The 22281-nt window shown below is 41.9% G+C and overlaps 1 protein-coding gene across 1 annotated transcript; it reads right to left on the minus strand.

The window, feature by feature from the left end:
- Window positions 1-929: 929 nt before the first annotated feature.
- Window positions 930-21147, minus strand: LOC109907563 (uncharacterized). Its single transcript, XM_020505601.2, has 2 exons — window positions 20272-21147; window positions 930-7095 (listed from the first exon to the last, which is right to left on the minus strand). The coding sequence occupies exon 2, from the start codon at window positions 6667-6669 to the stop codon at window positions 2638-2640; it is 4032 nt and encodes a 1343-aa protein (XP_020361190.2). The 5' UTR covers window positions 6670-7095; window positions 20272-21147; the 3' UTR covers window positions 930-2637.
- Window positions 21148-22281: the final 1134 nt, after the last annotated feature.

Below are 22281 nucleotides of genomic sequence, written 5' to 3' on the forward strand. Positions count from 1 at the left end.
AATGTAGCCTAATAAGCATCAATACCTCAAATATATATATATTTAAAAAATCTACTTCTCCATACTACCCCTCCAGCTAATATTTTCTTTGAAAGTTAAAGTTAAATTATCTTCATAATCATAATTTACCGTTTATGAGTCACACTTCAGAAGTACAACAGTTTATTTGATGTGCCACCTTAAAAAGTGCAAAAAAAAACACTCATGTATGCATTAGACCTACAAGCCACTAGATGGAGGCAATAGTGCGGTTTTTAAGAGCAAAAATATCCAATGACACAATCAACACATTTAAAACACGGACAAATACTCACACAGATGAATCAACCCGTGATTTGAGAATATGGTGCAAATATGTTATAGCACGGATTCTTTTAATGTGCATGCATAACATCGTTTAAAATTTTTTTTTAACTGCAATGTTTCTCTCACACAGAATATTCCCCTCCCTCTCTGGTTAGGTTTCTGTAAGCATTCATAAAAAGGGCCTCACATGGCCATCTAGAGGACACTGAATAATATTACCCCAGTTATTTTCCAACCACATCTGCATGCCTGCCCATCCTCTCGACAGAAATCAATTGTTACTAAGAGTTTGATGTGTATCACACCACTGACCCTATGATAATCTGACTGAAGTGTTAAATGCAGGCCCTGCCAAACCGGTGACCAAATACAGTATATTATAAAATAAAGGACTTTCTGAAAAGTGAATTCAAGCAAATGCACCAATATATACAATCTTCCGGATACAGAGGAAAACTCTCAGAGCAGCTGGTTGTGAGCCTTTGGCACTAAACAGCCGTACTCATCTACTGGGCTTTTTATCCTCCATTTCTAATTGAGTGTGGCACAACACAGGGCATGTGCCAACACGTGAGCTGTAAACATCTCTGCAGTGTAAGGTAAGTACAGCGCTCTGTGTGGAACACCTTGCAGCCATTTATTTGAACTTACTTAAATGATCAACATATAGGAAAGTAAATATAAACAGTGAAATGTGTAGGAGCGATCATTTGTGCATTGGCAAAAAGAAAAGTTCAGAATTGCTCTAGATTTAAATCACTGGTATTCAAAACTTTTTCAGCGGGGACCCCATTTTCTTCGCCAGAATTTGACGACCCCCATCCCAAATCTGATTACAACCTTAAAATGTTTAACTTTTTTTTTTTTAAATAAATCGGTACATTTTGATTGTCACATCAACAAATTGCCTGCAATTAATTACATTTATTTCTATCAAAATTAAGAGAATCAATTAATACACATTTATTCATTCAAATGTTATTTTTCTAATTACCTTTCTCATTAACATGAGTATATGTATTTTTTAAATGATCTTTCTCAATAACATTTGTATATTGTCCCAAAAATAATCTGTCATTTTTGCCCACTGCATTTCCTCCGCAACCCCACTAGGGGGAGAATTTGAATACCATCAATTTAAATAATAGGAAGGGAAAGCATGATGACATTTTTACAAATTTTTATTTAATTTTTAAGGGATTCAACAATTCACTTCAGGCAAAGAAAACGATAGTTATTTTGTAATAATATTTCATGTTTTAGTTTACTGAAAGGAAAACACTGGGGGACAGGACCTAAGTAATGAACAATGTGTCCGTACACGTGTTACGGGATAGGGCTTAACTAAAGCATAGGGTTGGTAAATGGGGTAGAGAAGGAAAAAAAATTTGTCACACTGATACATATATTCATCATCCTCCCATTGTTTTACAAAGATAGTCCCAAAACATATTCCCACCCACCCATACAATAGCAACAATGACAAAATAAATGATACTTGGAGTAAAAAAAAACAGCAAATAATCAATATATAATAAAATATAATACGAATTGTACAGTACACTCCGGTTGTTCCCATTATCCATTCCTGACACCAAAGTCCCATTGTTTTCCCCTATATATGATGGAAGTGTACAGAAAAATGGTCTCTTTCATTCCATTCTGATCCATTCTAACCTGTTCAGCTAGCCAGTTTTGCACAATTTTACCGAATGTTTGACAAGATACGTCTAGTTACACTAAGTGATTATTCAATTCAGTGAGTCAAGTTTCATAACAGGAGTGACTAATTGACAACTATCTTTTATCTGTTCAAATAGCTTCTTAGACTGGCTTGCTTACCAGACATTTTTTTTTGCTTCAGGCCAAACATCTGTAAGAGAAAAAAAATCTCTACAGGGAACAAAAGAAAAACACATAGTACTGAACAAAAGACAAATACTATTACTGTTTAACTGTGAATAATGACAGAAAACATAAAACATCAGTACTTTTGGTACTTCACTCTTACTAGTATGCATTCATAATCCCAGACCAAACACAGCTAACAAAAATTATACTGTGGTTGAATGCATTTTAGAAGAAAAGAGATGCTACTGAAACACTCGCATGATCTAGAATCCTCTCTCCACTTTGGGGAAGCAAAGACAGACGGATGGTGCTTTTGATGTTGACCTTTAAAAAGTCCATGTTATCTTACAAACATCTCTGCTATAGTAAGGATTGTATGAATGGGATATATGGTAATTCTACTAAGCCTGTTGCCCACATCTTTAAAACTTGCTAGTTCTTGCTTGCTTTTTAGTTAAAAAATCCTAGACTATAAAATAATTAGTGGCTGTATTCAGTCACCACTGTTGTTCTCCCAGGCTGGCCCTCCTGAACCGCTTCTTCCGCTGTCTTCTCAACAACCTCTCTTGGGGGCAAGTTCACGTTCAAGCCCCAGCTTCCACTGCCTAAGAGCGATTGACCCCGGCAAGCAACCCTGTGCCTCTCCAGGAGAGATCCATTCCAGAAGCGGGAGCGGCATTTGGGACATGAGAACCGCCCTTGGGAAAGGTGACGTCCACGATGAATGAGGGCTTTCCGTAACGTCCGAGAACGCTTTCCGCAGACCGAGCACTTCAGACGGGCCCGGTGGCCGTTATTTCTTGAAGGGTGCCTCACACAACGATGGATCAAAAGTTTGGCCTGACTGGCGAATGTGGTGCTGGGGCAGTACTGGCATGGAAAACGTTTTATGGGGACTTCCATAGATGACAGCCCACTGACCTTAACCACACCTCCGCACCATTGTTTAACTCTATACCCTCCTCTCATCCTCAGGAGCTGGGCGAGCAGTTTCTTTTGCTTAAGCTTCTCATGCATTATTCCCTTTTTCCGCTTCATCACTTTGAGTCTCCTGCTCGTGGCCTTATTCAAGGCAACCCCTACTAGTTGCCCCCCTCTCATTATACTTTGATATTCAACCCTCCTTTTTTTCTCTCTTTTTCTCTTGCCACCAACCCATCCTTCTTGGGACTGGAACTGAAAAGGGCGGTGTTGACCTTGGGTGGATTGGTTTGGCATGTAGGAGCCAGACGGATAAGTTGAGGGGTGGCCTGATTCAAAAAGAGGGATGTACTCCGCTGCTTGGGAAGGATGTTGGGTTCCACCAGCTGGTGGGTTTGCCGAACCAGTGCGGCCCAATCCATGCTGCGATTGCCTGTGCCTGGACAAGCTGTTAGAATAGGCGAAAGCCTTCCCGCATACCTCACAGCAGAAATTCTTTTCACCTCTTATTCCACCACCATGGACAGTTTGTTGATGGGCTGTCAGGTGGAACTGATGGTGGAAGGATTTCCAGCATGTTGTGCATGTATAGAGCTTCTGAGAGGGCTGGGTGGACGAGCTGGACCGCTGAGACTTATCTTGAGGGTACGGATAATAAGATTGAGAGTTTGCTTGATTTCCATCTATATTATTAACCCCTCCATGGCCCTTAGCAATTTTTCCTCCTGGTGTACCATCCAATTCCACTTTTGTGTGTAATTTTCCATGTCTCACCAAGCTCTGAGCATAAGCAAACTCTTTACCACATCGGTCACATTTGTAGTTCTTCTGCCCAGAATGCACAGTGGAATGTTTAGTAAGATGGAAGTACTCCCGGAACTCTTTCCCACAAACATCACACCGGTGTGGCTTTTCACCTGTGTGAACACGGTCATGCCGACGTAGGGTCTCACGTCTCCTGAACCCTTTACCACATACTCCGCATGAATATGGCCGTTCTCCCTCTCCACGACTTCTTCTTTGTCTAACTATGATTCCATCAGGTCCTGGTTCTCTCTTCTGCCGAGGCTTGCGGGGCTTTTTCGGTTTAGCATTCATCATCTGCTGGCTTGGATGGGTTAAAGGCATGGTAGAGCCACTACCTGCTCTGTAGGTCTTGTCGATTTCAGATGTAGATGATGGACCACCTGGTGAGACTCCCATATTCCCAAAGCCAAGTCCTCCAAGCAAACCTCCAATGATGTCTCTTCGCTCCTCTCCTCGACTCTCGCCAGTACTTATGTCGCAGGAGGCAGCGGCAGCTGCTGCAATTGCAGACATGGCACTGCTAGTGACCTCATCCTCAGAGTCATCCAATAGAGATGAAAGAGGAAGGTGAGGCTGCTGTTGATGGAGATGGTGTTGTTGTTGTTGTTGACTTTGAGGGTGTGGGTGTAAGGTAGGAGCCAAGGGTGCTTTTCTAAGTGTCTGGCTTGACATCTCACTGCTATGGGAGCTCTCTCCAGAATAACAAGATTGGTTAGCCTGCTGTCGTCGGTAGTCATCCACACTGTAGGATGGTTGGTAGGATGGCCGGTTCCTTGAATAATCCGTGCCATATTTGCTCGCTCCATCTCGTTGGTAATCACCTGTACCACTGCCTCCAGCCACCATTTCAGTTTTGCTGCTACTTGCACTTGATGAGCTTTGATTTTCACCACTACCGCTTGGTCTGGGCCGGGAATTCCTTCCAGGCTTTCCACAGGTGCCAGACGCAGCATGATTTAGCAAAGAGGTGCTCTCTCGGAAGCAGCGACCACAAGCAGGGCATCGGAAAGGCTTATCATCATGGATCTTCTCATGCCTAGTGAGGGACTCACGGCGGTTGAAAGACCGTTGACAGACACCACATGCAAATGGACGAGCCCCTGAATGGATAACACCATGCTGGAGGAGGTGCCCTCTTTTCTTGAATCCCTTTCCACATTCGGTGCAACAGAACGTTTTGTCTTCGCTTGAAGTGTCTGGCTTGGCATCTTCAGAAGTCAAACCATGACTACGGAGATGTCTTCGAAGGCTTGTAAGATGACTGAAGGTCTTTCCACATTCACCACAGTGGTAGATGGCTTCAGGGTCAGGTTGACAAGGCATGGAGGCCATGGGATTTGCAGGTTTAGGTAGCTGTGAATCATTAGCTACCAGCACCGAGGCTGTGGATGAGGAAGGGGCTGAGGAGGAAGAGGAGGAGACCGTTGCGGAAGACTGTGTTGATGAAGAGAGGACTGATGAATGGTTATTACCAAGGCTGGTTATGGCTCCTCCTACAAGGCCCGGTTGAATGATTGTATTTTGACTGTGTTCAGTGGAGCTGCTGTGGCAGTTACTACCACTGCTACTGCTGTGACTAGTGCCATCTGCTTTTCTCTGAGGAAGGTAGCCAGCCATAGCCTTCTTTCTCCTGCTACCACCACTTCCACCAGACCCAGATCCGCTGTCTCCTTTCCCTTCATCTTTTGAAAGTGATAAATGGAGTGGTAGAGGGAGAGGCATACCACTAGCTTCTTGTTGCATCAACGAAGCCAGCTGATTGGAGGAGAGAACTGGAATACCTTGGAAATCAAAGCCACCCAGAGATGACGGCTGAGGTGTTGGGTGAAGAGGATGGTGTGGGTGGGTATGGCTGTGAGGGTGAGATAAAGCATGGGGTGCCAATGGTTGCTGCTGCTGTTGAGGTTGGGGAGTGGAGTGACTATGACTGTGAGAGGAGTGAAGAGCTGGAGGTGGGGCAAGGGCTGAGTTTGAGTCACTAGCTCCTTGGCCCAAACCCAGGCCAAGATGGTTATGACCCCCTTGTTGAACCAGAAACTGCTCCAGACTGCTGTTAGTCGGGACCCCAGAAAGAAAGTACTGATTGGCGGCAAGCATGCAACTGAACTGCTGATGCAAGCTACGTGGATCAGACTGCCCAACGAGTGGTTGCCCTAGGGAGGACACTGCACTGCCAGGGTTGTTACTGGTGGACGATGAAGATGACGGGGAGGGCGAGGAGGATGGTCCAGGTGAGGCTTGGGGAACAGAGAGGCCAGGGTGTAAAGGTGGCGGTGGGGGAGCCGATGTAACCACTCCTCCAATAACACCAGACCCTCCACTGCTACTACCACCAAAGTCAAAACGTCCCATTCCCGAGTGTAGCTGCTCTTGGGCTAGCGCTGCTTCTGCAGGGTGAAACGGACGTAAGAATTGTGGGTATCCTGCAGCAGAACTCCCACTACTACTCATCTTACTGGATTTCCGTGAACTATGAGAGGATGAGGACTGGCTCTGGTGTGATATTGGTGGAGGTGGGGCACTCATTTTGGCAAATATCGATGAAGAATCAGCAAAAGCATTACTTCTAGACCCCTGAAGAGACCCCAGACCAAGCCCAGAGAGAAGAGCCCCTGACGACTCCCCCTGCTGTTGGTGCTGCTGCTGAAGCTGCTGCTGATGCTGAAGTTGGACTTGCTGTTGGTGCTGCAACTGTCTTTCCAATCCAAGGCCTTTAAACTGGTGGGCTTGGTGTCCACTTAGCATATCTAGAATGTCCAAGGGGTACTTACTGAACTGGAACATCTCCCACTCACTAATGGGAGGTTTTTCCTGGGTCACTCGCCCTACTGTTGAAGTACAACAATATCGCACCAATAATCATCAATAGCCACAGCTACTGGAAGTAATGCTTCTTGAACAACTTAGAATGACTCTCACCTCTACCAATGTCTATCCCTTATCCCCTCTTATACAGATGAATGCCTAGTGCTTGCACTTTAAACCAAGAAGAGCAGGTAAAAGGTCCTTTTAAATAAATGCTGTTCCTAATTTGAAATACAACGTATAAATAGTATGCAGTCTATGTAGTGTTTGTAGAGTCCTTCTTGTACAGTGGTAGTCTTTTGTTTTTCACCAAAAATGTGAAGCTGTCAGCATCCAGCTGGGGTGGAGGAGGATGAACAGGCGTTCCACTGCTTTGTCTGCCCGTTGATGTCACACTCTTGAAGACTGGGGAAAAACAGAAACATTGGTTAAGTCTCTTGGTTAAATAGGCCTAGAGCTTGATTGCGCCTCGGGACAAAGTGGAGTCGGAAATTCAACGGCTCCGACACGAGACGTATGTGGCAGGATCTACAGGAAATCACAGACTACAAAAAGAAAACCAGCCACGTTACAGAAACCGACGTCTCGCTTCCAGACAAACTAAATCACCTTCTCTGCCCGCTTTGAGGATAATACAGTGACACCATCATGGCCCGCTAACAAGTACTACAGCCCCCACTCCTCTCCTTCTCTGTGGCCGACGTGAGTAAGACATTTAAACATGTTAACCCTCGCAAGGTTACTGGCACAGACGGCATCCCTAGCTGCGTCCTCAGAGCATGCGCAGACCAGCTGGCTGGTGTGTTTACAGACATATTCAATCGCTCCCTATCCCAGTCCCCACATGCTTCAAGATGGCCACCATTGTACTCAAGGCGACAAAGATAACTAAATGACTACCGTTCCGTAGTAGTCACTTCTGTCATCATGAAGCGCTTTGAGAGACTAGTCAAGGATCATATCACCTCCACCCTACCTGCCACCCTAGACCCACTTCAGTTTGCATACCGCCCCAACAGGTCCACAGACGATGCAATTGCCATCACACTGCCCTATCCCATCTGGACAAGAGGAATACCTATGTAAGAATGCTGTTCATTGAATACAGCTCAGCATTCAACACCATAGTAAGGCTACAAGGTCATCATTAAGCTGGAGGCCCTGGGTCTCAACCCCGCACTGTGCAATTGGGTCCTGGACTTTGACGGGCCGATCACTTCGCTGACCCTCAACACTGGGTATAAGGGTGTGTGCTCAGCCCCCTCCTGTACACCCTGTTCACCCATGAATGCGTGGCCATGCACGCCTCCAACTCAATAATCAAGTTTGCAGATGACACAACAGTAGTAGGCTTGATTACCAACAACAATGAGACAGCCTACAGGGAGGATGTGAGGTCACTTGGAGTGTGGTGTCAGGAAAACAACATCTCTCAACATCAACTCAACAAAGGCGCAGATCGTGGACTTCAGGAAACAGCAGAGGGAGCACCACCCATCCACATCGAAGAGACAGTAGTGGAGGTGGAAAGTTAAGTTCCTCGGCGTACACATCACAGACAAACTGAAATGGTCCACCCACACAGACAGCGTGGTGAAGAAGGAGCAACAGCGCCTCCAACCTCAAGAGGCTGAAGAAATGTGGCTTGTCACCTAAAACCCCCCCAAAAACTTTTACAATCGATGTACAATCGAGATCATTCTGTCAGTCTGTATCACTGCCTGGTTCGGCAACTGCACCGCCCTCAACCGCAAGGCTCTCCAGAGGGTGGTGCGGTCTGCACAACGCATCACCGGGGGCAAACTACCTGCCCTCCAACACCTCCAGCACCCGATGTCACAAGAAGGCCAAAAAGATCATGAAGGACAACAACGACCCGAGCCACTGCCTGTTCAAACCGCTACCATCCAGAAGGCGAGGTCAGTACAAGTGCTTCAAAGCTGGAACCGAGAAACTGAAAAACAGCTTCTATCTCAAGGCCATCAGACTGCTAAACAGCAATAACTAACTCAGAGAGGCTGCTGCCTACATAGATACTCATATTACTGGCCACTTTAATAAATGGATCACTAGTCATTTTAAACAAGGCCACTTTAATAATGTTTACATATCTTACATTACTCACCTCATATGTATATACTGTACCTTATACCATCTATCGCACCATGCCTATGCCGCTCACCCATATATTTATATGTACATATTCTTATTCCTCCCTTTAGATTTGTGTGTATTAGGTAGTTGTTGGGAAAATTGTTAGATTACCTGTTAGATATTACTGCACTGTCGGAACTAGAAGCACAAGCATTTCACTACGCTCGCATTAGCATTGGCTAATCATGTGTATGTGACCAATAAAATTTGATTTGATCCCGAGAATTGACAAAGCATCATATCAAATTATTTTAAGCTCCCAGTATAGGCATACATAACCACTTACCACTAGACCCAACTCAGGAGATCTTCATTGTCTAACTTAAGATTTGTCAAAACATAAACAAGCGTTTGTGCCTTTAAAATTGTGATTATTTACAATAATTGTATTGCCTAGACCAATGCAGCCATCAACTCTGTTAACGGTGCATTCTGTAACATAGCCTCATGCAATTAACTAAGGATGGACAATTATTTAACAAAAATAGTTATTGAAACACAAAAGGACCCACATTTCCAGGTCATAATTCAGAATCAGTAACTGACTTGAAAGAGAGAAAAAAAAAGGTTGTTGTTTTTGTGCATCTCTGAGCAATTTCCTGAATTCATGTTTTCACGTGTATCTGAGATATTGCCATTCAAGCAGGCAGAAATTCAGTTGGTATGACGTAGCCTTAAGATAAAGCCGCTCTCACCACACTGGAAGTTAAACAGGAATACAACTTTTAGATCTGAGAAACATGTCAGATTGTCTTCTCTCCAATGAGCCATTGATCATATTTCCATGATTTAAATACCTAGAGAAATGTGTAATTTAACAAAAGGGTTTAACACATTTCTCCCATTTGTCTGCCTCTTCAGTCCAGGGTGAATTGCATGGTGCCGTTGTGAATGTCAGACTGCATCGATCTGCAGGTTGAACATGGTGAGATTGTAGACTGGTAAATCGATAGTAAGTGCAGTTTGTTTAGGTGATTTTACAGCTCTCTTCTTCACAGGCTGATATTGACTCTGGTATTATAGTGTGTAGCTACATTTGCTAGCTAGCTACCTAGCCAGTCAGCCCACAGAGACAGCATTGCGGGTTTTGTAGTTGACTTGAGCAGCAACAGATTTCCACATGTTGCTACCAACCTTGTAAACAAAATGAAACGTTTGTTCACCCCCAAACATTATTCTCACATATTAGTATTATGCAAATGAGTGGTTTGGTGGAATTTTATTTTTAAAGCATTGCACCGGTACCATTACTGTACCTCAACTCAAGTTAGATTTTCTTTCTCATTTAACTTCTCAAAGTATTGCCACACAAGACTTCGCTGCGGTCACTTACCTTTCTCTGTCATTTTTCCAACTGTTAACAACAATGACGTAGTGGAGAGTCGACTCCAAAATAATTGTTTCCTCGAATCCTTGCACGTCGAGTGTGAAGACTCCTAAGATTCTGTATTTTTGGAACGCAGGAGACTGACTAGTTGCCGTACCTCCAAGAACACAAACGCTCACAATTTTCCGTGAGCTAGAGAGGGACGGAGGGAGACAGTATAGGGAGGTCAGCCGCCAGACACACAGAACCGTACACTAGGTCTATCAGACGGCAATCAAAAGCTGTATCTCACAATGGAATCCTGTATATCACAATTTCTTGGCTTGCAATGTCTCACAACTTCAGTAACGCAGGGCCTAACATCAATGAATAGGCTAGGATATTGAGATGAGCTAGACGCAACACTTCAATCTCGTAGTATCTGCGCATGATAACGGGTTCACATTACGCTTTTCACAGCGTGGTAGCCAGGGCACCAAAACAAAGAAGAAGTTGAGCCTTAGTTGATGCGGAAATTGACCCACTATGTTGTTCTTTCTGCATCTACGCAAAAACAAACAAAACATTTTCAGTTATGTATCTATCTTAACTTTAAGATCCTAATTTTCGTTTAAATGGTTTAATGTTTACAACCCTACCTTAAACTAGGGCTGGGTGATATGGCCAAAATATATTTTTGTTTCACGTTTTTGAATAGTAAGAGTTATAAACTTGCTTTATGAGTAGTGTGGCCCTAGGGTGGCAACACAAACATTCTAAGTGATTTCATTGGGTCTTTCTGCATTGTTTCATACTCTTCAATTCAACAAAAAAATATTTCTCAGCATTATCATACATTTCTGCTTTTCCTGCACTCATTTGAGATCATTTCCACGTAGTGCTGCACGATATGGGCAAACAATCTGGGCCTTATTTTTAACCAAATGTTGCAATTGCGATTTAGAGGAAAACACTTGGGTGAACTGTTAGAATCATGGAAATATAATTATTATTCTAATTCTATAGTTAGAATATAATAGTGGGCACTTTAAATGAAGTGTTTGACATGACTATGAATGAAAATACCAAGGAGGAGTTATTGTGTCAGGGAAGGAACCAAAGTGTTGACAAGTGTTTCCTAGGGGAACCTTAAGATTTGGCGGACCAACTGGCAAGCGTCTTCACTGACATGTTCAACCTCTCCCTGACCGAGTCTGTAATACCTACATGTTTCAAGCAGACCACCATAGTCCCTGAGCCCAAGAAAGCAAAGGTAACCTGCCTAAATGACTACCGCCCCGTAGCACTCACGTCGGTAGCCCTGAAGCCCTTTGAAAGGCTGGTCATGGCTCACATCAACACCATCATCCCGGATACCCTAGACCCACTCCAATTCTCATACATCCCCAACAGATCCACAGATGACGCTCTTTCAAATCGCACTCCACACTGTCCTTTCCCACCTTGACAAAAGGAACACCTGTGTGAGAATGCTGTACATTGACTACAATGAAGCGTTCAGCGTTCAACACCATAGTGTCCAGAAAGATCCTCACTAAGCTAAGGACCCTGGGACTAGATACCTCTCTCTGCAACTGGATCCTGGACTGCATGACAGGCAGGTATTTAGTCCCAGGGTCCAGGTGGTAAGGGTAGGTAACACCACATCTGCCAAGCTGATTCTCAACACGGGGGCCCCTCAGGTGTGCGTGCTTAGTCCCATCCTGTACTCCCCGTTCACCCACGACTGCGTGGCGAAGCACGACTCCAACACCATCATTAAGTTTGCTGATAACACAACAGTGGTAGGCCTGATCACCGACAACAATGAGACAGCCTATAGGGAGGTGGTCAGACACCTGGCAGTGTTGTGCCAAGACAAACTCTCCCTCAAAGTGAGCAAGACAAAGGAGCTGATCATGGACTACAGGAAAAGGAGGGCCGAACATGCCCACATTCACATCGATGGGGTAGTAGTGGTGGGTGGAGAGTCAAGTTCCTTGGTGTCCACATTACCAACATACCATTGTCCAAACACACCAAGACAGTTGACAACCCCTTTTCCCCCTCACGAGACTGAAAAGATTTGACATGGGTCCCCAGATCCTCAAAAAGTTAGTTGCACTATTGAGAGCATCCTGACCGGTTGCATGGTATGGCAACTGCTCGGCATCCGACCTTAAGGCGCTACAGAGGGCAGTGCGTACGGCCCAATAGATCACTGGGGCCAAGCTTCCTGCCACCCAGGACCTAGTCACTTTAATAATGTTCACATACTGCTTTACTCATTTTCAATGCCATTCTGACATTGCTCATCCTAATATTTATATTATATATTTCTTAATTCCAATCTTTTACTATTAGATGTGCGAATTGTTGTGAAATGTTAACCTCTTCATCCTACCCCACACTTTTTCGAACATTCTGTTAAAAATCGCGCAACATTTCAGCGCCCTGCTACTCATGCCAGGAATATAGTATATGCATATGATTAGTATGTGTGGATAGAAAACACTCAGACGTTTATAAAACTGGTTAAATCACGGCTGTGGCTATAACAGAACTTGCGTTTCATCGAAAAGCGCAGGAAAATCTGATCACTGAAAATGGGAAAATATATCCATGCGCCACTTGAACCCATTGTTAAACGTGAACCACATTAAATGGAGCAGAGGTTGCAGTACCTACAGCTTCCACACGATGTCAACAGTCTTGTCATTTGCCTACGAATTGTTTCCGACCGGATATTTTGGTGGAGATTTATCCGGACATCATTTCCAGAGGCACAGCTATAGAATATATTACTAATACCTAAAGATGCATTACAAAGGTATTTCGAAGTGTTTTGTGAAAGTTTATCGTCAACTTTTTTAATTAAAAAAAATGACATTACGTTATAAAACGCTATTTTTTCCTGGATCACACAGTCTTCATAGATCGATATCTAGGCTATATATGGACCGATTTAATCGAAAAAAAGACCCAATAGTGATGTTTATGGGACATCTAGGAGTGCCAACAAAGAAGATGGTCAAAGGTAATGAATGTTTTATATTTTATTTGTGCGCTTTGTGTAGCGCCGGCTATGCTAATTATTTTGTTTACGTCCCCTGTGGGTCTTTTGGGGTGCTACATGCTATCAGATAATAGCTTCTCATGCTTTCGCCGAAAAGCATTTTAAAAATCTGACTTGTGGCCTGGATTCACAACGAGTGTAGCTTTAATTTGATACCCTGCATGTGTATTTTAATGAACGTTTGAGTTTTAACGAGTGCTATTAGCATGTAGCGTAGCACATTTGCATTTCCTGATGTCTAGATGGGACGTCTGCGTCTCAGGTAGGAGCAAGAGGGACACTACTGCAGTGATGAGCTAGGAACACAAGCATTTCGCTACACCCACAATAACATCTGCTAAATATGTGTATGTGACCAAAAATATTAGATTTCAAGTTTAGCCAACTTGGAAGTAGGTAAAATTTCACAAGCTCTGAATTGATCTAACAAGACAAAACAGTTGAATTGTTATGAACACAACCTGTCCGTCTCCAACTGTTTGAAAAGCATGCTAGCCTGTCCACTTTGTTCAGATGTTGAAATCAAGTGGCCTACTTTATTTCTCAGAATGAGAATGAGTTGCCAATTCCTTATATAATTGTTTTATGCTTATTGCACACAGACTAAACAGCTAGTATAACGATCTTTAACTGACTAAAATGCTGCTAGCAATACGTGGTACCGTAATGCACGTGCAACAATTAGATTTCATTTTCCAGAATTAATGTTAATTTGGTACCTACGTTTTAGTAGTGTCTGCTCGGCTCAAAATTTGAGGAGTTGAAACATAAACAGGGTATGGTTCGAAAGTGAACTACTCTACTACAGTAAAATTATGTCTCCATGTGTTTCGGTGTCCATATGACTGATTCTGTTGGACCAAACCTCAAATGCAAGTTGAAACCGTTTGTCAGAGAAAGAAGTGATCTCTCATCTTGGGAGAAAGAGGAAAAGCATGAGGTTTCCCTCTCGCCAAAATCGGTCCCAAAAAAAAGCCCAATGCATTTCTATGCGCTTATCTTGAACCTAAGCTTGTCGCCTGCCTTCTCACCTTTGGGACAATGACTCCCATTGTTAGGGTGGATAAGTGAGCATCTCCTCATTATATACAACTCCCTGATATAAAAGGGAAGGAGCACAGGAGCGAACAAGACGAGAGCAAAAAGATAACATGAGAACAAGCGGACAAACTTTCATAAAAACAAAAATGAATTTGATATATATTGGCCAGTCCTACACTACGCATGCCACGTCACATAAAATTTTTACATTCAAATACCATTATAGAAGGTAAAGTAAAACCCAAACCGGTCTGTGCATCAATATCGGTATATTGTAAAATACGGTATATCGCCCAGCCCTACCTTAGACCTTATTTTACATTGGAAGCATTTGTGTTGTGCCAGTCATCGGTTGAGACAGCATACTCGAATACAGGGTGGGTATCATTTCAATCATAGAAATAGAATTCATAGAATGGACCTATCCCTTCAGACACCTGCAATATATCTGGTACACCATTGACATTTCATTGAATTGAAACTAACTTCCAATTACTCCCAGTAAGATAGCAGCTGGTCCACCCACTGTCAAATGTCATCTTGAATGGAAATATATTATCTATATAATTTCAATAGGTTTCCAATGGAAGATTGACAGTTTAAAAAAGGTCCAATGCAACCTTTTAATCTCAAAACAAAATAATTTCTAGGTAACAATGAAGTACCTTCCTGTGATTGTTTTCAATTAAAAGGATAAAAAAGAAACAAAAACTGCTTCTTAACAAACACCAATTGGTGTGAGTGGGGAGGAAAAACTGAAAACTAGCCATTATTGGCAGAGAGATTTGGAGCAGGGATACAAGTTTCAGTCAATTTTGCTGCAGACTAACCAACCCCCAAGAACAGGTTAACAAACGGTTAAATTCGTTCCAAACAGTAAAATGACCTGATCAAGAGAAAATATTATGCATGGGTAAAATGAACGGATATTTTTCATTAACTTCTTTGGGACTGGGTGGCAGTATTGAGTAGCTTGGATGAATAAGGTGCCCAAAGTAAACTGCCTGCTACTCAGGCCCAGTTGCTAATATATGCATATTATTAGTATATTTGGATAGAAAACACTCTGAGGTTTATAAAACGGTTTGAATGATGTCTGTGAGTATAACAGAACTCATATGGCAGGCAAAAAACTGAGAACAAATCCAACCAGGAAGTGGGAAATCTGAGGTTTGTAGTTGTTCAACTCATTCCCTTTCAAAAACAGTGTCTATGGGGTCATATTGCACTTCCTAAGGCTTCCACTAGATGTCAACAGTCTTTAGAACCTTGTTTGATGCTTCTACTGTGAGGTGGGGGCTCATAAGGGCTGTTTGAGCCAGGTGTCTGGCAGAGTGCCATGAGCTCGTGACGCGCGTTCACGTGCGAGTTAGCTTGTGTTCCATTGCATTTCTACAGACAAAGGAATTCTCCGGTTGGAACATTATTGAAGATTTATGATAAAAACATCCTAAAGATTGATTCTATACTTCGTTTGACATGTTTCTACGAACTGTAATATAACGTTTCGTCTGAACTTTCGCATGGACTTTATTAGGTAAAAATTAGGTATTTGGACATATATGTGGGACTTTATTGAATAAATCAAACATTTATTGTGGAACTGGGATTCCTGGGAGTGCATTCTGATGAAGATCAAAGGTAAATGAATATTTATAATGCTAATTCTGACTAATGCTAAATTTGACTGCACAACATGGCGGATATCTGTTTGGCTGTTTTGTTGTCTGAGCACTGTACTCAGAATATTATATGGTGTACTTTTTCGGCAAAGCTTTTTTGAAATCTAACACAGCGGTTGCATTAATACATGTATTGTGAAACATGAAGTCCTATGAGTGTCATCTGATGAAGTTCATCAAAGGTTAGTGATGAATTTTATCTGTATTTCTGCTTTTTTGACTCTTCCCTTTGGCTGGAAAAATGGCTGTGTTTTTCAATGACTTGGCTCTGACCTAACAATCGTTTGTGGTGCTTTCGCCATAAAACCTTTTTGAAATCGGACAAATGGCTGGATTAACGCGAAGTTTATCTTTAAAATCGTGTAAAATACTTGAGGAATTTTAATGAGATTTCTGTTGTTTTGAATTTGGCGCCCTGCACTTATACCCTGGCTGTTGTTGAGGTGGGACGCTACTGTCCCGAATGTCCCAGAGAGGTTAAGAGCTTAAAAAACATGCAACAATAAATAGCAAGCCTGTGGTCTCATTATTTAACATGAAACTACTGTGATGAAGCAGACAATGTAATACATAATTTGCCAAAAAGCAATTTGCGGGAAAACGCAAGCCGTTTAATGTGACTGAAATGAACACCTCCATTAGAAACGTAGAAAGAGGTAAACTGTAAATATGCAACAACTAGGAACAACATTGATATGAAAACCAATAGAACAGAAGATAAATGCTGTGAAACTTTTTTTGGTAGCTACTTATTGCTGCTACTCTGTCTCCCACAGCTCCCTGCAGTCTGAGTAGCCTAGCAACGAGTCTCCACTCGTTTGCTCATGGCTCTCTGACTAAAGACAACCATTAGTTGACGTAAGAAAGCTACTTCCTAACGCTATAAACTCACTGTACATTACTATTTTCTGCTAAATAATAATTCTGGTCGACTCCGACACTGTTCCCGTTTTATGACTTGACGAGTTTTGTTCAAATTCTGACACTAATTGAATTATGCAAATTAACCTAGACTCATAAGCAAGACCGGTACAATGTATTTTCAGTGGCTAATGGTTATGTACGTACGGTCACAACGTCGTCAAAGCACTCAGGAGAATCCCGGAACATATTCCAGTCTGTGCTAGCAAAATAGTCCTGTAGCTTAGCATCTGCTTCATCTGGTCACTTTCTTATTGACCGAGTCACTGGTGCTTCCTGCTTTAGTTTTTGCTTGTAAGCAGGAATCAGGAGGATAGAATTGTGGCCAGATTTGCCAAATGGGGGGGGCAAGCTTTGAACTAATCTCTGTGTGTGGAGTAAAGGTGACCTAGAGTTTTTTCCCCTCTGGTTGCACATTTAACATGCTAGTAGAAATGAGGTCAAACGGATTTCAGTTTCCCTGCATTCAAAGTCCCAGGCCGCTAGGAGCGGCGCCTCTGGATGAGCGTTTTCCTGTTTGCTTAAGGCCGTATATAGCTCATTGAGTGAGGTCTTAGTGCCAGCATCGGTTTGTGGTGGTATATAGACAGCTACGAAAAAGACAGATGAAAACTCTCTTGGTAAATAGTGTGGTCTACAGCTTATCATGAGATACTCTACCTCATGCACCAGCTGTTGTTCACAAATACACATAGACCGCCACCCCTTGTCTTACCAGAGGCCGCTGTGCTATCCTTGCCGAAAAAGATTAAAACCCGCCAGCTGTATGTTATCCATGTCGTCGTTCAGCCACGACTCGGTGAAACATAAGATATTAGAGTTTTATATCCCGTTGGTAATCTCCCCCGCATCCGTCGATATCGCCATTCCGCATCTGCGGTAAAAGGTGGCTAAATTATCCTCAGTATGGTCATCTTAAACCAATTCCATGTTAGTTTAGAACCTAGAGAGTTAACCCGTCTCATCCCCTTCATCTAGACTGATTGAAGTGGATTTAACAATAAGGGATCATAGCATTCACCTGGTACATCTATGTCATGGAAAGAGCAGGTGTTCTTAATGTTTTTTACAGTGTATATGAACAAAATCTGAGTTTACATGTTTTTAGATAATTGATGTCAAAATGTAATGTTTTATTCAAAAAAAATGAAAAAATCATAAAAGATTTGAACAACCCTGTTAGTAAGCTTTCAAATTATATCAAACTCAACCAGTCTCATGGTAGGGTGGGCTTTGCAAATTGGGTCAAAATTGAGCAATCTCAATTTTTACCTCGTCAGCTCGGGGATTCGATCTTGCACCCTTTTGGTTACACGCTGAATTCATGTATCTCCTATTTTCAAATGCCAAAACATTCAGATCCAAAATGTCACTTTCTGACCACTTCCACCATGGGAAAACATGGAAGATTTCATTCAAATCAAAAGGGGTTCAGTAAAAAAAGTTTTTGAAATCATATGGAACAACTCAGCTGTTAGTTCAGCCAATCATACTTTCCACATGCACCTCAGGTTTGCTTTAAAAACAGGAGAGACGTGAATTCAGTGTGTTAATTGTGTGCAATCCTGGTCCTAGGGGACCACATCTTTGTTCTAGCCCAGCACTAATTCAATTAACCAACAAGTCCTTTATTAGTCTAGTTGAGCTGTGCAGATGTGTAAGGGCAAAACCGCCTATAAATATATTCGGTGGAAGCGTGGGCGGCAGGTAGCCTAGTGGTTAGAGCTTTGGACTAGTAACCAAAAGGGTGCAAGATAAAAATCAGAGCTGACAAGGTAAAAAAAATCTGTCGTTCTGCCCCCGAACAAGGCAGTTAACCCACTGTTCCTAGGCCGTCATTGAAAATAAGAACCTGTTCTTAACTGACTTGCCTAGTTAAATAAAGGTCAAATAAAAAACACTGGTGTGGTTTAAATAATCTTTCACCTTTACTTTTTTCCAGGTGACTTTTCTGACTTGGTTAGAGACATGGGAGGCCTGCCACAGCTACACAACCATCTCACCTAGACTAATTATAGGTTACATTTCAAAATGGTAACACCAGCACCACATTCAGCAGGACATAACGTTCAGATATAAATATGCTATGTATAACAGACATGTGAAATAAGGAATCGATTCATGGAATTTCTATCTGCAACATTCAGGAACGTTTTGCAACTGAACGTGGCCCTGGGCTACACCCAACCTTCAGTCTTTTAAGGTAAATATCACAGGAACCCCAGTGTGAAACTTCTGCTAGAGAACAACAGTGAATTCACTGTGTCCTTCCCCATAACAATAGACACACAAAAACAGTTCTGTCTTGTGGGCAACTTTCCAATTACATTTCTTGTAGGGCGATAAGGTCACGAAACCTATTGTTACCAAACAAGGAAGGTATTATAATAGCCAAGAAAATAAATAGATGACCCATATAACCTTGTGGAGTTTGGTACAATTGTCTTATGTTATAATAAACAAACAAGTAGCCTACTCCATAGATTCTTTTTGTTGTCATGAAATTTTGTAAACAAATGATTTAGGCCATTTACCCCAAACCAAGTCCAAATGATTAATTGCGTTGCTCTCGTTGAATGAGTCCTTGAGCACTATAGTTAATTTCTATGAGATGAGGCTAGACCTAAGTACTACCAGTAAAGGTATTTACATGGGACGCATGTTCTGTTTTCTCCACCCTTTGCTTTTTTCGGGGGCCCACTCTTTGATATAATGCACAATTTGCTGATTGAAGCCTACGGGGCAATGCAAATTAAATGTATGTAGCTAGTTATGAAATTATATACCATGAACTTGAAGCCATTAGTCTAAAGTACCAAGAAGGCAATCAAATAGGCCTCAATAGAATGTAGCCTGGGCCTCGGTAAAATCAATTCAAAGTTTATTGGACATGTACATATATTTGCTGGTGTTATAGCAGGTGTAACGAAATGCTTATGTTACTAGCTCCAACAGTGAAGTAGAATGTTTCGCAAATGTAATACAAATAAAATATATATATAACATCAAGGAATTACAATCAGTGGATATATTAGAGTGAGCATATGAGAATCCAGAATATAAATATGTGACAGAAATTGGCATAAACTGATTGGCATGCACAGTGTTTCATTTTTATGATAACATGCTGTGCATCATTATGTAAAATAAATCAACAAAACTATGGATGATAGCCAACATGGCCATGTCTAGACCTGTACCTGATAGGTGCCAATAGCCTACTGTTGAGATATTTGCAACCATAACAAAGAATGTGTATTTATATAAATTACAAAAGACTACTAGTGCTAAAATGTTTTCCAGTGACGTTCCCAGTATTTCCTGCTGGTCTGTGAAGACCTTGCCTAACTACAAGGTTATAACGTACCATTTAACAATAAACTAATTTTAAAACATCTTACCAACAGGTTTGGTGGGATGTATATGGGCTGGAGACTGGTGTAGCACTTTCTGCTTGATTGAAGACCAAAACGTGTTTACAAGTAGAAACGAATGGGTCTGCTTCCATTGATCTTCTGGTGGGTAGCTAAGTTAGCTAGACTAACTTGAAAACCCACCAAAATTGCAGGTGGTGGCAAAATTCCAAAATTAGCAGCGCGGCATTCGTCATTAGCTAACTAACGTTAGCAGGCTAACATTACTTTGTTTTTATAGGTGGTTGAGTATAGTTGTCAACCAAAGCAGCAATACAAATTAAATTGGATCTGAATAAAGGAGTCTTTCAATCATGTCGTTGTTAGCTAATAAATGTAAATGTCGTTTGAAAACCTGGTTGCATAGGTAGCCGATGCTAAGCTAACCTAGCTACCAAGCTAGCAGATAGCTTAATAGCTGTCTTTTTTTAGCTAGCAAACCTTATAATTACCATTAAAATCGCCTGTCAAAACGGTAAAAGAAAAAAAACATAGGATAAAAATGGCGCGGGGTATGCCGTGAAAACTTATTTATGTCAGATAGCCATTTTTCTTCATCCAGGGACAAATATTTTCAAAGGCCTGCCTCTCCATCGGCCCAGGAGGGCTGTTTTCGACTCGTTAACAAAAACTATTTCCGCTGGGTTGGCCTGCTAATTCACATATGTCCCTTGTTTGAAGCGGTAGTTTCGATGCTTGAATCGTTAACTCTTCGAATTAACCGAAATTAGCCCTTTCTTGAGTGTTTGTTGTATCTTCATAATTTTTCTTCGGTCAAATATTTTCCGCCCCGTGTCAATTTTAGATGTCCCCGTCTATGGACTATGCCTACGGCTGCTAATGTTCTTCGAGTTAAAATGGTAGCTTCCGGTCTGTATTCTATTTCCGGGTAGTGTCACAGGCTAAGAAGTCCAACCAACCGTGAGTGTGTGCGCGCGCGCGCGCGTGTTAGAGTGTGCAGAGCCATGTATTTGGAAAGCATACATGGCTGTGTGCTCGTTATGTTTCTGAATTTCTGCATAACCCAACCAATTGCATGACCATTGCCAAATGCATTATTAAATGCATGTATTTAGTTGAATTATGCATTTTACACACAATTGAGATTGCTTATTGCTTATATTAAAATAAAAATGTTTTTTTAAGGACATTTTGTCAGATTAGTTTCCATATACTGACATCATTCATACTGAATCCACAAGGGTGACAAAGGGGAATAAAGGGACAAACGACTACATGTTTTGGTATAAGAAAGGTTGAGAGAACAATATCAAAGTGACTCCCATATTACTAGACACTTAACAGCTGCTCATCACATATGTGAGATAAAGCAATTAGAAATAATTAGTTCAAAGCTTGTGGCCCGGAGAGTTTTATATTCCTGGAATTTTAAGTAAACGAGTACAGTGTAATTATAGGGCCATTTATAGAACTTACAACCAGTTTGAATACTTTATTTATTGTGTTTATTTATTTAGGATCCCCATTGACTTCCTGGCGTCCAGCAACATCAAGGCAGTTACATACAGTTTAAAATATTACATGACATTACATTTCATAACACTTTTCCCAACACATGAAGTGTGTTCCCTCAGGCCACTACTCTACTATCACATATCTATAATACAAAATCCATGTGTGGGTGATTCTGAAACTTCAGGCACTTTGGTCCTGCATTTTTCAGAAATTAAAAATTATTCAAACACCATTTTACAAGTATTTTGATTGTCTTTGATTTGTCTAGAAACAATATCTGATAACCGCTGTATCTATAACACATGTCTTATATACAGTGGCTTACAAAAGTATTCACCCCCCTTATTCAGACCAGTTTCTAAGTCCCTGCCGATGAAAAACATCCACACAGCATGATGCTGCCACCACCATGCTTCACTGTGGGGATGATGTTGAGGTGTTGGGTTTGCTCCAGGCATAGCATTTTCCTTGATGGCCAAAAAGCTCAATTTTAGTCTCATCTGACCAGAGTACCTTCTTCCA

Source organism: Oncorhynchus kisutch, linkage group LG17, assembly GCF_002021735.2.
Source record: "Oncorhynchus kisutch isolate 150728-3 linkage group LG17, Okis_V2, whole genome shotgun sequence".
Taxonomy (NCBI): Eukaryota; Metazoa; Chordata; class Actinopteri; order Salmoniformes; family Salmonidae; genus Oncorhynchus; species Oncorhynchus kisutch.

What these genes read in the sequence shown, in the direction of transcription:
- LOC109907563 (XM_020505601.2), bottom strand. Translation starts at nt 6,669, where the DNA reads ATGTTCCAGTTCAGTAAGTACCCCTTGGACATTCTAGATATGCTAAGT.